This window comes from Triticum urartu, chromosome 7A (genome assembly GCF_056163025.1).
Source record: "Triticum urartu cultivar PI428250 chromosome 7A, HENAU_Tu73, whole genome shotgun sequence".
Taxonomy (NCBI): Eukaryota; Viridiplantae; Streptophyta; class Magnoliopsida; order Poales; family Poaceae; genus Triticum; species Triticum urartu.
Window position 1 is genome coordinate 32,590,828 of NC_141879.1, and position 15,295 is coordinate 32,606,122.

The 15,295-nt window shown below is 46.8% G+C and overlaps 2 protein-coding genes across 2 annotated transcripts; one reads left to right on the forward strand and one right to left on the reverse strand.

Moving 5' to 3' along the window:
* Positions 1–2,532: 2,532 nt before the first annotated feature.
* Positions 2,533–7,281, forward strand: LOC125528728 (cyclin-dependent kinase F-4). The gene is made up of 16 exons (XM_087535364.1): positions 2,533–2,700; positions 2,794–2,928; positions 3,047–3,236; positions 3,327–3,405; positions 3,671–3,739; positions 3,836–3,925; positions 4,014–4,152; positions 4,785–4,887; positions 5,075–5,127; positions 5,209–5,275; positions 5,582–5,690; positions 5,776–5,841; positions 5,940–6,008; positions 6,097–6,163; positions 6,248–6,496; positions 6,613–7,281. The coding sequence occupies exons 3-16, from the start codon at positions 3,229–3,231 to the stop codon at positions 6,897–6,899; spliced, it is 1,455 nt and encodes a 484-aa protein (XP_087391490.1). The 5' UTR covers positions 2,533–2,700; positions 2,794–2,928; positions 3,047–3,228; the 3' UTR covers positions 6,900–7,281.
* A 1,077-nt stretch (positions 7,282–8,358) lies between these two features.
* LOC125528729 (growth-regulating factor 5) lies at positions 8,359–11,571 on the reverse strand. The gene is made up of 4 exons (XM_048693163.2): positions 11,117–11,571; positions 10,295–10,637; positions 8,753–9,225; positions 8,359–8,649 (listed from the first exon to the last, which is right to left on the reverse strand). Exons 1-4 carry the CDS (start codon positions 11,403–11,405, stop codon positions 8,642–8,644), a joined length of 1,113 nt encoding a protein of 370 aa, XP_048549120.1. The 5' UTR covers positions 11,406–11,571; the 3' UTR covers positions 8,359–8,641.
* Between the last annotated feature and the right edge of the window lie 3,724 nt (positions 11,572–15,295).

Sequence of the window (15,295 nt, forward strand, 5' to 3'; positions counted from 1 at the left end):
ATCTTATTTCTAATCCCGCGGTCAAACGGCTTAAACAAGGCAGGATTCAATAATCACCATTATTGAATCTCTCGAACGGGTGCTGTGCGTGGTGGGATAATGACATGTTCTTCTTCTTCTTGTGAATGGACAATGACATGTTTTCTTCTACTGTGCTATATATTTGTGTGCATTTTTTTCTCCTTTTCTGAGTTTGAACACAGAGATATTTATGGGCCTCGTGTATCTCAAGCTATTCACAGAAGAGAGAGAGAGAGAGAGGAAAAACTGACCGCGTGGAGATGAAAAATCCACCAGTCTCTGCAGCTCCTGTACAATTTTGATTTTGGTATAATTATTTTTTTACTCTTGCATGGTTTGAAAAACAAAAGTGCGGCCTTTCTTTATGCATTTCTTTACTCGGTTATGGTTAAATTTCTACGGAAAATGATAATTCATTTATACACAATACAAACTCAAAATTTTCATCCACTCAAACTCATTGCATGAGCAAACACGATCCAAAAACGGTGAAGTGGGAATGCAATTGCAGGTGTGGAGGGAGGCTAAGGCAAAGGCATCTTGTGTCTCTCCCCCAGAGGTTTATACGCCGCTCTTAAGTGAGAGGCGTCATTCTAATTAATAATGCGTTGATAACAGGACAAACAACTACACGACCTTTCTTCATATTCAAACCAGGGAGTATATTCTTCTTAGAAATTTCCCGCCATAAAAGGAATTCTTAGAAAACCGGAGGTCGGAAATCCTGCTTTATAGACGGGGTTGTTTGGTTCGTAGGTTTTACATACAATAAAGTCGCCGTGATTCTCCACGACAACTCATTTCCACTATATGAAGTCAAAATTTCCGTCCACTCGAATTCCTTGGACGGTGCAAACACAACCCTAGAACAATGATGAAGCGGGAATGCCGTTGCAAACTTGGCTTCTTTTCTTTCCTTTGTTATTATTATGTTTTTGGAATCCTACGAATGATTACCGTTTCTCCAAGGCAAGGATATATGCCAAATCTAGGTAAATCTAATCCGATCTTATTGCTAACCTAGCTAGAAAGTTACTGGCCACTTGAGAATAAATAAATAAACAAACAACGGAGCTTTCCTTCCTTGAAAGCCCGAGAGTAGAAAATATCGCTGGCGGGCCATTCATTCACGCGTAGGCGTCGTCGTGGGCCGAAAGGAACCGCGGGGAGCCCCGTTATGCGAAACCAGAGCTCCTCAGGGGCCAGGGTGTAAAAGGGCGGCCGCCACGTCGGACCCACCGACGGGATAAATAACGGGAGGAAGAGGGGCACGCCGGGACGGAACAGGCAGAGAGAGAGAGAGAGAGAGAGAGGGGCAGAGGAGAAAAATCAATCCACCTCCCACCACCGAGCAGAGAGGAGAGCCGCGCTGCCGCGGTGTTGACCCCTCCCCCCACGCTGGATCCCCCCACGGCGGCGGGCGCGTCCTTCGGCGGCGGCGGCGCGTTGTTATGCCGAGAGGCGCCCAGGTCCGTGCCGTGCCCCGTTCTGTGATTCGCTCCTCTGTTCTCGTCCCCTCGCGCGATTCCGGCCGATTCAGGCGCGGGGGCACGGTAGCGGCGGCGCGTGAGGGGTTTGGGCGATTGCCGGGGTGCGGAATTCGGGTTTAGCCGGTGGGATTCGCGCGGGTCGCGGTCTGAGATCCGGGGGGAGGGTTTGGTCGGATCGGCGCGAGATTCGCCGGCCTGGGATTTTGGCACTGCTGGTAGAATCCCGGGGAGGTTGGCGGGGGCAATCGGTGCGTGTTTGGCCGGTGAATTACGCGGGAGAAGAATCGTGGGGTCTGGTGGTGATCCTGGGCGTTCACCACTACCGTCCGGCCCGTCTACTTTGATGAGTTCTGCGGCGGTTCGGCTGGTTTAAGGTTCCGTCACAGTAGTTCCCCATGTACCGCACGGTAATACTTGCGTGAGTTTGGGGGTAGGAAGTCGGAACGGATGATGGAAACACACGGTTCTGGGGTCGCTTTGTTATATAGCCTAAATTCCTGACTAGTCGCATCATGGTTTGATCCATGTACGCCGTTGGCAAGATGAATCAGGGGAAGGATCGATTAGACCAAACTGTTGAGGCAGCCCAGCATACCATTGTTTCTCTGAATACATGTTGTTTATCATGGAAGTATCCCATTGGGATGACTTCTTTTCTTACACTTGATGATATGCATGCGCCTCATGTTGTGTCAGTCTGCTAAGTTTGGCTCTCATGTATTTAGTTACCCCTTTGTCACATGTTTTCAGCTATTGGTCTCTTGCTTACGAACAACTCATGTATTCTTGCAGGTTTCAACACCATTCGCCTCTGGGTTTCTAGCATTCTCAGAAAGGATATGGAGCGCACCCTCTATGCAAGTTCCCCTGTATCCCACGTCTCGCTGCTTGAGCAAGTTCTTGGCTGGAGATTTTGTCTTTACGGAGACTTCCTTGTCATCTCCTTCGTCAATTGCACCTGAAGAACACACCTGGCTTAGCGACTACCGTGCCTGGTCCCATGCTACTGGACATTAGGGCCGACTAGTGATTGCGGTGCACATCTATTCGAGCATGGTGCGTCTCTTCTCTGGCAACATTTTCGTAATTTTTGCCGTGGCACTGGTCAGCCAGCAAAAGTTACCATCAGAACTTCTTTGGACACTTGGGATCTAACCCGTAGATCCTCCTTGTCGGTTACAAGCTCTAGGTATGCTCTTATCTGAGAAGCCAGTAGCACAATAATTTTCATGGCACTTCTGTTTTTATTGTCACTGTCTCATGCATCTAGCGCTCTCAGCAGGTTCTGGTTTTCTTTGCTTCTGTCAGCTCTCTTCTCCCCTATCACTGCGAGTTTTCAGTTTGTCCGGCTTGATCTTTGGTGTGTATAGTGTGCACTGTTCTTCATCAGGCTTCACTTCTGATGGCGTAACGTGAGGTATGCTTGAAAGTTTCGAATTTAAGCGGGACAATGCATGACTCAGCCATGAAGCATAATTAGGAATGTGAACATGAGCATTTCTTCCAACGGTCTAATCCACTTTGTTTAATTTCAGGGCAAAGGTGTTCAAGTTTATTTGTCACAAAGTATGGGTATTGCTTACAGACGTTTGAAAAAAGCCTGCAGTGACTTTGGTGATCTACTCTCCAAAGACATTCCGGCAATACGCGTATGAGTCTTGTTTGTGTTTATAGGACTGTTCAAAAATAAGGACAGCTTTGCATTCTAGCTAATAAAATGGAGAGGTGAATTGACTCTTTACCTCTTTTGTAAGATGATAATGAGCTTCCAACACTGTACATATTTGTTTAACTTTTCTTATATTTGCAATACAGGTATAACATTATTACGGAAGTGGGTGACGGTACGTTTGGTAGTGTTTGGCGTGCAATCAATAAGGAAAGTGGTGAAGTGGTATGTCACTCTGCTTGCCCAATATTTGCATCTTATGCATTACTCTTTGCAGTGGCAACCTTTGTTTATGTTGTTATGCCGGACGTTAGCAAGCTTGGGGCTGTTTATTGTATTTCTACTAAATAATGTGAAACACCTCCTTTCCAGTTTGTATTGTTACACTCTGATACATCTTCACGACTAGCCGATATTCTTATGTTGCCACTGCCATACCTGGATTTTCTTTCACCTTATTGACATATATGCACATGCCTGTTCTTCGCAGGTTGCAATCAAGAAAATGAAGAAAAAATATTTTTCTTGGGAGGAGTGCATCAATCTCCGTGAAGTGAAGGTATTTTATGTTATGTTACATAACATATCATGGAGCCATATTGCATCATGGCTTCCTTCACTTCATTTGATTAAATGTATGTTTCAACTTCAACAGTCCCTCCGAAGGATGAACCATCCAAACATTGTGAAGCTCAAGGAGGTCATAAGAGAGAATGACATGCTGTTCTTTGTTTTTGAATACATGGTACAGACTATTGATATTTTGTTTTGTTTTGTTTTTATAGTCAGTATAAGTTGACTAATGTTTTATGTGCTCTATGTGGGGTTGTTAGGAATGCAATCTATATCAGCTGATGAAGAGCAAGGGAAAGCCTTTTTCTGAGACTGAAATCCGGAACTGGTGCTTTCAAGTATTTCAAGCTCTTAGTCACATGCATCAACGTGGATACTTTCATCGGGACCTTAAGCCTGGTATGGCATATTCCCTGGACTCTGGAATTGTTAATAATGTTTATTGTAATTGGGGAACTATGTTTATTTATATGGTCTAGTGTTTTAGAGCCTATACCGATACTTGAAGAAGTATATGAAAGAGCGTTACCAGTATCAAAACATCCCTCGTGTTGTGTGTGGTTGAAAAAGAACAGTTTGAGAACATCTTTTGTTTTTCATCTTGTCATAAGCTGTGGTTTCATGCAATTTTTAGTTTGAACAACTCAAGAATCAAGTCTAGTAGCCGTGGATGGATAACCATCCAGTCGGCCATTGACCGACAAGGCTAACACTGCTAAAAAACAATTTGAGTGGTTTTATTGATCTTCTTTTTATTGATTATGCCTTCCCATGCTCTTGACAGAAAGTGTGCAGTAATGACAGATAAAATTAGGCATAATAGGGACACTTGAAAGACTAGTTGTATATGACTCTAACATGTCAGTAAAAAAGGAGTCAACAATCCTTGTTAGCCTTATTAAATGCTACTGTGTTCCGTTTGGAGATTTCAGATTGACCTTATTTATTGGCATTAGTAAATTGACCTTATTTATTGGCATTAGTAAACAAGAACCATCATCTTTTGCTCTTTTGACCTGTTGTTATTTCAGAAAATCTGCTAGTTACTAAGGAACTCATCAAGGTAGCTGATTTTGGGCTTGCTCGTGAGATTATTTCTGAACCACCATACACAGAATATGTGTCAACTCGCTGGTAGGCTACTTCAGTCTTAAACAGCTTAAATCATACTCCCTCCATCCCAAAATAAGTGTCTCAACCTTAGTACAATTTTGTACTGAAGTTAGTACAAAGTTGAGAGTTGAGACACTTATTTTGGGACGGAGGGAATAGTACATACACAGCACTAAAGCAAGGATACTAATGTTTACTGCCAAATTAGGTATCGTGCCCCAGAGGTTCTACTTCAAGCTTCTGTTTACAGCTCAGCAGTTGGTGAGTAGAGAATATTTGTTCCTTTACAAGAAAGCAAATTGCTACAATTTGCAATGTGCTGATTCCCTGTTGCTTTTCTAGACATGTGGGCTATGGGCGCCATTATTGCCGAGCTTTTTTCACACCGACCTCTTTTCCCTGGCTCAAGGTACACATGATCCTTTTTCTGCTGAACCTCATTTGGTTCCCCTATTCTCTTGGTTGCTGTGCCCAATTTAATTGAATTTTTTTAGTTTGGTCCTAATGGTTGCTGGGAGCTAAATATTAGCCAAAGATGCTGTTGATTATATATGAAATAACCATCATCGGCCATTTTAACAAGTAAAACCATTTTTTTAGTCTAGAAAGCACCCCATAATGTGAAAAAAATGATGTGGTGATTCTGTTGTGGTATGTTCTTCCAAGTAATTGCTCAAGTGGGGGCATTTTTGTAACTTTATTCTTTGTCCCTCAGTGAAGCGGACGAGATATACAAAATCTGTAGCATTCTTGGCACACCAAATCAGCATACTTGGGCTGGAGGACTGCAGCTGGCAGCATCTATCCATTTTCAGTTTCCTCAGGTAGGATCTTTTGATACCCTTACTCTCCAGTTCTGAGATTATTAGGAGCCATTGATGGCTAAATGCTGTTTCATATTCTCAACAGTCTGGAAGCATAAGTCTTTCAGAAGTGGTTCCCACAGCAAGTGAAGATGCGCTGAACCTTATTTCGGTAAGTATCCTATCAGCAGTTCCAGTCTTCCCTAAAAGTAGTGGTGAAGTGATCATGTTCGGATAAATGATTAGCCTCAACTTTTACATTTGCTGCAGTGGCTTTGCTCATGGGACCCCCGTAAAAGGCCAACCGCAGTGGAGGTTTTGCAGCATCCCTTCTTTCAGGTCATAATATTTCCAATGTCTTTGCATGCCACATTAGATTATGCATTGATTTGGTTCGTGAACCTGACCAGAATTGTTTATGTCACAGCCATGCTTCTATATCCCCCCTTCACTTCGTTTCAGATCGACCGGATATGCAACAACACCACCATCAGGTTTGTCGATTTTCTCACATGCACATCTGTATCATTTTCATTAGAATACCATTGTTGAAGCAATTCAAATAATGGATTCTGCAGTTGGGGCTAAAGGGGCTATGGACCAGAAGAATGCTAGGAGATACCCTGTGGGGACTTTAACCAACGGGAGACCGGCAGTCAATAACTCGTACCTGGGCACTAATAACGTCCCAGCAAGAGCAGCTGGCGTGCAAAGGAAGCTAGAGCTTGATCATCAGGTGAAACCAGAGGGCAACCATAAGCTGACGAAGGAGAACGCGATGAACCAGCCTTGGTCCCGACTACCACCAGCACCAGTGAGGAACAACGGTGAGTATTATTGTTAGTTCCTAAATCATGTAGTGCCGTACTTGGAATGGCGCCTCCGTTTTGTTTGAAGTCCCGGATTTTGCGCGTCTCTAATGCACATGAATTCCGTTGTGCAGGGAACTACCTCGCTGCAAAGGAGCAGATCCCTCGCGGCGGCGCGCCTGACATAGTCGAGAAGCTGTCCCAGCTGTCGATGGCCTCCACCACCAACCGGGCGCCGATCATGTCTTCGGACAGGTTTGCTGACCTGAAGGGCACTACCAGAGCCCACCAACCGGAGCCCGTGAGGCGGCCCGTGCCTCTGGGACCCAGGGACACGTGGCACGCCCGGAACGACCCCTTCCGGCGCACCTACGAGATGCCCGGCGAGAGGGCTCTCCTCCAGAGGAAGCTCGTCAGCTGAGGACCATCCCACCAATGCCCGCCTGCCTGCCTGCCGTCCATCTGCCCCCTTCGCATCATCGACGCCACCACCACCACCGACCACAATAATCCAGCGGCCTCCTTCCCTGGCGGCCGCTGCCAAGTTTGTGTCTCCCTTTATCGTTCCGTGTTGTGATGAAAATAAAAGCCAGTCTCCCCCGGTCCTCGCGTCGCTTGGAGGCGGCGGGGAGAGTGAAGAGTAGTGCTGCGTTTCCTTTGGGCTTTCGAGTGTCGGAAACGTGGATGATGATACATGCTTTGTGATTTGTGTCCCAAACCAACGATTGCTCGCGTTTGTGACGTTGTGCAGCCACCGATGTGTCGTGGTTAAACTTATTGATGATTTCTTTGCTTGCTCGCAACCTCGCATGGTTAGACATGTCCAGCATCTGCCTGAGTGGTGATGTTTCTTCTGTTACGCGGTTGCTGCTTCGTGTCCGTATTTTATTTGCTCATCATGTGGGTATTACTCTATCTGCCAGACAGACGCTGCTTCCAGTTGCGAGTACCGACGAGGGCGACGGCGACGCGAGGGGTGATGGATTGATTTCTGTGGGCGTTATGTCATGTGTGTAATGTTTGACTACGTAGCAGCAGCAGCAGTACGTAGGCCTTTTGGGACCGAGGCGACGTCCGCCGCTGCCAAACCTACATCTATCCTTTCGCCGCTCGCTCGCTCGCTCGCCTGCATTCACCAGATGGCCTCAGCCCCAAAAGCTGCCCGCTGCGTTGCTTCAGCGCCATGCTCCCCCCTCGTCACGTGCATCTTCTTCTTCTTGACCAGGAGAAACGTCGTCGTCCCGTGTGCATTGTTTACGGCACCAGTACCACGTCCATGCTCCACGCTACGTGATGGCCCATTTTTCTTTCTTTTCCAGCTTTCAACTCATAGAGATTTGGCATTTTCATGGTTTGCCGCTTTACCACATGGTCGCAACTAGAACAAAAATCTTCATGCATCAAACCAAGCAGCCTCATGGTACATACAAACTCTTTAGACCAAAGACGAGTCTTGTCCAGTCCAGTACACTTTTACAGATCTAGATTTTAACCCCTAAGATGGGAGTCGGTAGATAAACACTGGAGTTTGTAATGCCAAGCCACGCTGGATGCTTTGTTATCCAAACAACCTTTTTACCTCGTAAGATCGAGGTTGTTTATGCAACGAAAACCAAAGAATCTCTCCAGGTGAAACATGATGCAAATGGAGCTTCAAAAGAGAAAAGAAAAAAGGGAACCCTGTTCCGCGCAATTCTACTTGCTCCTCTAGCTTCCTTTCTCTAAGCATTCCAGCTGTATATATAGAGAATTTTCTTTCCCCTGATAAGCTACTTTGAATCAAAAAAATACACCTTTATGCAAATAGAAATGATGAATCAGGGCTACTGCAAGCTTCACAACACAAGACATAGACCGCGTCCCAGGAGATCTTGTCCAAGTAAGCAACATCGGATTCATTCAACACCGACAAATAGGCAGTTATACATTCCACAAGATGATCTACCACAACAACAACACACACAAACTTGTCCGAGAGTGAGCGTACAACGCAACGTGGAATCTTGAAAACAGCTACAGGTTCCTCTTATCTCCGCCAACAACAACTACGCGCAAGTGTTTTGCTCTTAAACCGAGTTCATAGCACGAATACAATGGACACGAAGAACCAGGAGAGGCCACAGCGCAGGTACGTGCACGCCCTGCACCTGCCGCTCGCACCCGTCAATCACCTGCAGCAGGAGAGGAAACACAATGAGCAAGTTCAAAAGATATGAAGAGGAAAGGCGATGAGCAAATTCAAAATATTTGAGCCGCTCAAGGTAGACGACCCACATCGAGGCATTGGGATGGAGATCGAGAGCTGGGTCGTCGAGAAGGAGGTGCCGTTGGAGCGCTCGTCGTCCATCTCCGACCACGAGTCCCGCCTCCCCGGCCACTCGTCGAAGAAGGGCCTCAGCGGCTGGTTCTCCTGCTTAACATTTCCCATGAGCCCTGCCCCTCCACCTCCACCACCACCACCGCCACCGCCACCGAAGGAGCGGCGGTCCTGCTCCTGGGAGTGGGACAGCGAGGCGATGGTTACCTGCCCAAGCTCCTGCGACGGCTCAAAGTGGGAATACGAGAAGCCGCCTTGCATGAGGCCGGAATCTCTAGGTTTCGACAGTTGGTACGGGGGCAGGCTGGATCCCATTGAGTGCCACGAGCTGTCCGTTGGGGAATCGATGGTGAAGCCCCTATTGTTGTTTCCTGATGCTCCAGAGAAGAAGCTCAGTTCACCCACGTCAGATTTAGCTCCAAGGGAGTATCTGCATCATCATGAAATATACATTAAAACTGTTAGTTTCTACAAGAAAAGAAAAAGGTGAACCAACCAAAAAATTTAGATAGGTCCAGCTCTAGCATTAGGATCCTTGTGGCATGAAATGAGATACAATAAACATGTGCTGGTGATAAGATCACAAGACAGTTCCAAGTCCGCAGTGGTTTATGGGGTGGACCACAACTTGAATGCAGAGCATCTTAGTCCGCAGCAAGGCAAGGTACTGATAACAAGCTGGTACACACTACACACAGTGATTTATCTAATTTGAAAAGGAGAGCCAGTGAAAGTTTTTAGATGCATAAGCAAAATGCTCTCAAACTCTGAAACAAGGGCAAATCATTCAAAAAGATTTCTCATACAGCATATACAAAGGCAGAAGAGCATTGCTTGCCTATTATAGGGAAAAACTACATTTGAAAGTAGACATTCAGTTGAGCTACGAAATGGTGTGCAAAAGACCACAAAGCAAATTACTCAAAAAGGAAGGAGCTAGACTTTAGAGATTATGTACCAAAAAAGTATAGTACATGGTACAGGCAACAGGCTGCTCCAGATTTATAATTAATTACATCATAAATGCATCAGTTAGGGTACAAGAGGCCAGGGAAAGTTGCTCTTACAATAATAACACTACAAAAAACAACAATATAGCACGGGCTACAAGTACAAGCATCACACAGATAATATGATTGCAGCCTCAAGAACAAGCCATAAAGTGTAACCGTGAGTACAAAAGGTCTCAGCTGTGGTAATGCTGATATCTGCACTAGCAGCGTAGAAAGAAACAAGGAAGATCATGGCGCTATTAATTATGAGACTTGGCTCTTAACGTACAACAAAAACAAGCATGGCAATCAATATCATGAGCAGCTGTAATACAATGAAAATAAGCATCGTTGAATCATGAGCCCAAATACTACAGGATGCAACCAAATATATCATGAGCAGGTCTATTGCAGCAAACATAGGATCAACTGATCAATGCTGGCAAGCCTATTTCAAATAAGCATCCACCATCAAGAATGAGGGTCAAAATGGGAGCATAACCATACTTGTTGCCGTATGACGAGGCGTCGACGTGCATCTGCGACGAGCCAGCCCCGCCGAGGGACAGGCCATGGGTCTTAGCCCCCGCCGGGAGGGAGGGGAGAGGCTCGGCGTCGCGGGTGGCGGACGTGACGGCGGACAACGGGGGCTGCTGCGACTGGTGCGCAGGGGAAGCAGACTTGGATTCCACAGGCTTTCTTGAACGGTTGCGGCCACGGTGCATGTGGCGCTCGCAGTACTTGGAGTCGGGGTGCGCCTCCTTGGAGCACCTCCACTTCTTGCCGTCGGTGCGGCGGCACCGCCACGGCTCCGGGTCGAGCTTCTTGCCATAGTAGGCGTAGTAACTCACTGCAACAGCAACAACACCCATTCATGAATCAGCACATTCAATCCACACAACCATCACCATGCACTCATCTATCAACAACCAGTTGATTCCAATCAATAGGTAGAGTAGATCAGCACCACATTAACATCTCACCAACCATACAGAGATGCTTTCCCTTGGTCACAGGTGTGAGCAAAGAATCAAACAGCTGGCTTGCTTGACCAAACATACACATATATAAGCAAAGATCCATGTAAGTTGCAGCCACAGACATGTTTACTATCCATAAACATAATCAGCAGAGACAGAGCAAATCGATCCCATTATTAAGCATAAAGAACGCTCATTTCATTTCGCCCGAGAAAGAGGAACGCTTTTTTAAGTGCCCAACAGGGGGGAGGGGAGGTCAGGCATCCAATCCGCTTCCGCGAGATTCTCGACAGCGGGCGATTAATAACTAAAGCGGAAGGGAAAGCGGGGGGAAGGAGGGGTCGCTTACTGGAGGGGTGGTGGTGGTGGTAGAAGGGCGAGGCGGCGGGGTTGGCGAAGGAGAAGGTGGCTCCGGCGCCGGCGGGGTGGGGGCGGATGGGGAGCAGGAGATCGGGCGGCACGGGCACGCCCGCCATGAGGTACTTGTAAATCAGCGCCTGCTGCTCCAGCTCGGCCCACTGCGCCGGCGTGAACACCGGCCCCGCCCCCCGCTGCATCTGCATCTGCATCTGCTGCTGCTGCTGCTGCTGGCCGTACCCGCCCAGCCCCATCCCCATCGCCGCCGACGAGCTCAGCATCTCGCGGCAAGAAACCAGCTTAAAGCCTCCGCCTTGGAGCAAGATAACAACAACAGGCCCGGCTCCTCCTCTCGGCGCAAGGCGGGCGAGAACGCGCGGCGGTCAGGTGGGGGTTGGGGGGTTCTTGGTGGCGGCCATCAATGGAGGGGGGAGGGAGGGAGGGGGGAGTCGGTGGGAGGGGAAGCAGAGGCAGAGCGGAGCAGAGGGGGGGAGGGTAGGGGGGATCTATTTGGTGGCTCCGACTCCCTCATCGCCTGCCTGTCTGTCTTTACTTGTACTGCCTGCACTGCACCACCCCAGGGGCAAAACTGCCAATTTTTTTTACTTTTGTATGTTTCACCTTTTCTTTTCTTTTCTTTTTTTTCCCTTCTTCCCCTGCCATCCATCCTGCATCATGAAATCCAGCCCAGCCACCACCACCCCTGCTCCTCTGGGTGATATGTGTCACCCCATTTGCTTCTTTTTTCTCAAGGTTAGGTGACATGTCACCCTTGCTTGTCATTGTGAAGATGTTATGTGTGCCTTTTGGGGTAAGAGCATGTGAGGTGCTTTTGATGATGAGATATTTTTTTTCGAGAATACGACAAAAGTGTACCACAACTTTATAGTAGGAAGAGTCCGATGCCGAACACATCCACCACTCCAGAACAACACACAGGGCTACTACTCGGCAGTCGGTCTAACTCCTCTCCTACTAGCTATCGCCCATACGTTCATCTCCTGGCAGATATAGGCTCTACAAGGTCACATTCACTCGCATTGCCCGATCTCCCAAAGACTTTGTCATTCTGTTGTTTCCACATGCTCCAACATATTAGCATGATGAAGGAGTCGAAACCCGTGTGGTTCTCCTTCGGAATCTGTTTACGCAAAGTGGACCACCATGCCTCTAGTTGATCATGGTCTATCGGCAAGATATTGAGCCCAATCCCCGCTCTATGGAAACAAAAGAACCACATTTGACGGGCATGCACACATTGCAATAGAATGTGATCCACCGTATCCTCCTCCTGGTCAAAAAGGTAACACGGCAAGCTTTGATCTTGCAGACCATGCCTAAACCTCCTGTCTGATGAATGGTGAGATACTGAAGTGTGTGGTTTTAGAGAGCGGTCGTGGCACAGTTAAACGGAAAAGGCTAGGGTTCGTTTCGTTGTCACTTGAAGCAAAGCTCTTTCTTGATTGGTTGTCACATTGGACATACACAAATCTTCTCGAGCCATGGTAAACAACATTTAAAAAAAATAGTTTGGATTACTTATCACATGTGTAACGCGGCATGGTCCCATTTTCGTGTAAAAGAAATCCTTTACATGCAAGACAACCTATTTGTTCCGTGCGTACTACTCCCTCCGTTCCTAAATATAAGTCTTTTTAGACATTTCAAATGGAATACAACAAACGGATGTACTTCCTCTGTCCGGAAATACTTGTCGTAAAAATGGATACAAATGGATGTATCTAGAACTAAAATACATATAGGTACATCCATTCTTCGGACAAATATTTCCGGACGGAGGGAGTATGTAGACATATTTTAGAGTGTAGATTCATTCATTTTGCTCCGTATGCAGTCACTTGTTGAAATTTCTAGAAAGACTTATATTTGGGAACGGAGGTAGTACTTTTTATTTGGATACTAATGGTGGCTAAGTACGGTTGAGATTTACTTGGATTGATTTTAACTTTTATGAATTCAATAAATATACTATGAAAAAAAACCATCACATACAGGAAGTTCAACATATAATATGCAAGGTCTCCTGAGAACCATTTCAAGCATCATTTTGGCAGCTTAAACTATTTTTTCTCTAATGTGCATGTCACCTTAGACTATTCAGCTTGTGTAGCAGACACACTTAATTAAGAACAAAGAACAAACATGATTAGATCGTCATAACTTGTTGAGTCCACGGAGCACGATATGATCCAGCCGCAGGCAGCCTTGAAAGCATCCATCAGGGCCAATAATAATAATAATAATCTGTGTGTACAATACACAAGTACAGAGGCCACTTATTTTATCACGTACTGCTGTGCTACTGAGGAAGGGATGCTTGTAGAGCACAGATTTGGTCGATGCCACATATAGAAAACACCAGAGATCTAATCGGGTCGATTTTTATCTTCTATCAAACACACAAGGAAAATATACCGTTGGATATTTATCATAGGTGACCCAATGTGTGATGATGGGATGAATGACCAGGCATGAGCACATAGCACGTCCAGCATAGCATATAGTGCAACGTCTACGGAAAACCGTTTCAATTAACATTTCGGTCTCGCAAACGAGTCAGATGGTATAACAGACACGCTTGATCAAGAACATCCTCAAAAGCTCGAGCGCACGCACAATGAAGGCCTCTCTGATTCGCGTGATTTTGAAAGAAGGTCAAACAAACAAGATGAGAATACCCAGCTTGTCAAATCCCGTAGGATCTGATCGTACGAGCAAAAGCGAGACCCCCCCGCCCCCACCCCGGGCAGCTTCTTAAAATGCCGCGATTCAAACGACCAACACACAAGTCGATCTTCCTCTGAGCATTGCGGATCTCCCAAACATTCATACGGGGCACAATATATGATTGATGATCCAGGCAGGCAGCCAAGTCCCACGCCTTTGAAATCATCGAGCAGGGCCAAATATAATCTGTGTGTACAATACACAAGTGCAGAGGCTACATTATTGTTGTATCACGTACTGTACTAGTAGACAGGAAGGGATACTTGTAGTTGTACAGCAGAGGCCAATCTGCACAAGAGACCCAGACCCCTCCCTCGCTTTGACCTCACCTGGCCCGTACCCCGCCTTCGCATTTGCTTCTTGCCTGCGGCACTACCACACACACACACACGCGCAGGTCTAGTAGAGGCCTAGAGCAGCTACAAAGATCTCTCATGTAGACTTGAAGCATAAAAAATTGCTGCTGTGCTATGCCAATCCACCCCATCCCCTGGCTGGCTGGGGAGGGGAGGAGAAAGATGAACATGAGAGCTGGAGAGGGCAAGGGACAGGAGATGCAGAGGCATTCAAGGTTCTGAGGCATTTGTACGGTTGCTATTACTGCTGGCTACCATGACCATCCTAACCTATCACATTTGAATATTTGAGTGGTAGAACTAACTGCATACCCTTGCTGGAGCAAACCAAACCCTAGGTATTACTTCTCCTAAATGGCCCTTTCCCGGACTTAATTGCTTCACCGGTCCCTCCAAAAACTTATTTCGAAATCTGGCGCCGTATAGACGCCGATACGTTTGGCGTTTCTAATGCACACGGTGACGCCAGACGATTTGGCGCCGACACATGTATTAGACACGCCAGACGGTTTGGTGTCTATATCAGGGGCCAGATTTTGAAGCAAGTTCTTGGTTCTTGGAGGGGCCAATGAAGCAATTAAGTTTAGGAAAGGGCCATTTAGGAAAAATAATAGCACTAGAAAGCATAGCTCACCCTCCTCCAGGTCTGGTCTATCCTATCACATTCTATGGGGGGGGTAGGGCATGCCCCTACCAGCAGCATAGTACCACCATGCAAGCGAGGCAGGAGAAAGAAAGAAAATTTAGCCTAGGCGCCTAGCAGGAGAAACATGCATGCACACATAGCTGATGGCCCCCTGTCCGGCTTGCAACAGCAGCTGAGGAGACCACAGCGCCATTAATGGGGACAAAAGGACACACACACACACACAAGGCTGGATTGAATTTTACATGTGGGGGGCACAGCACAGCACATATGATATGATACACACCCTACATCACCACTAGCAGTACGAATGCTGCCGCGGTTTTGGGACCAGCCGGTCAAAACGAGGCAGCAATGAGGTGAGGGCAAGAAGAAGACACCAAAGCCTGCAAACCTGATTTATGGAAGGGGCTGGGGGAGT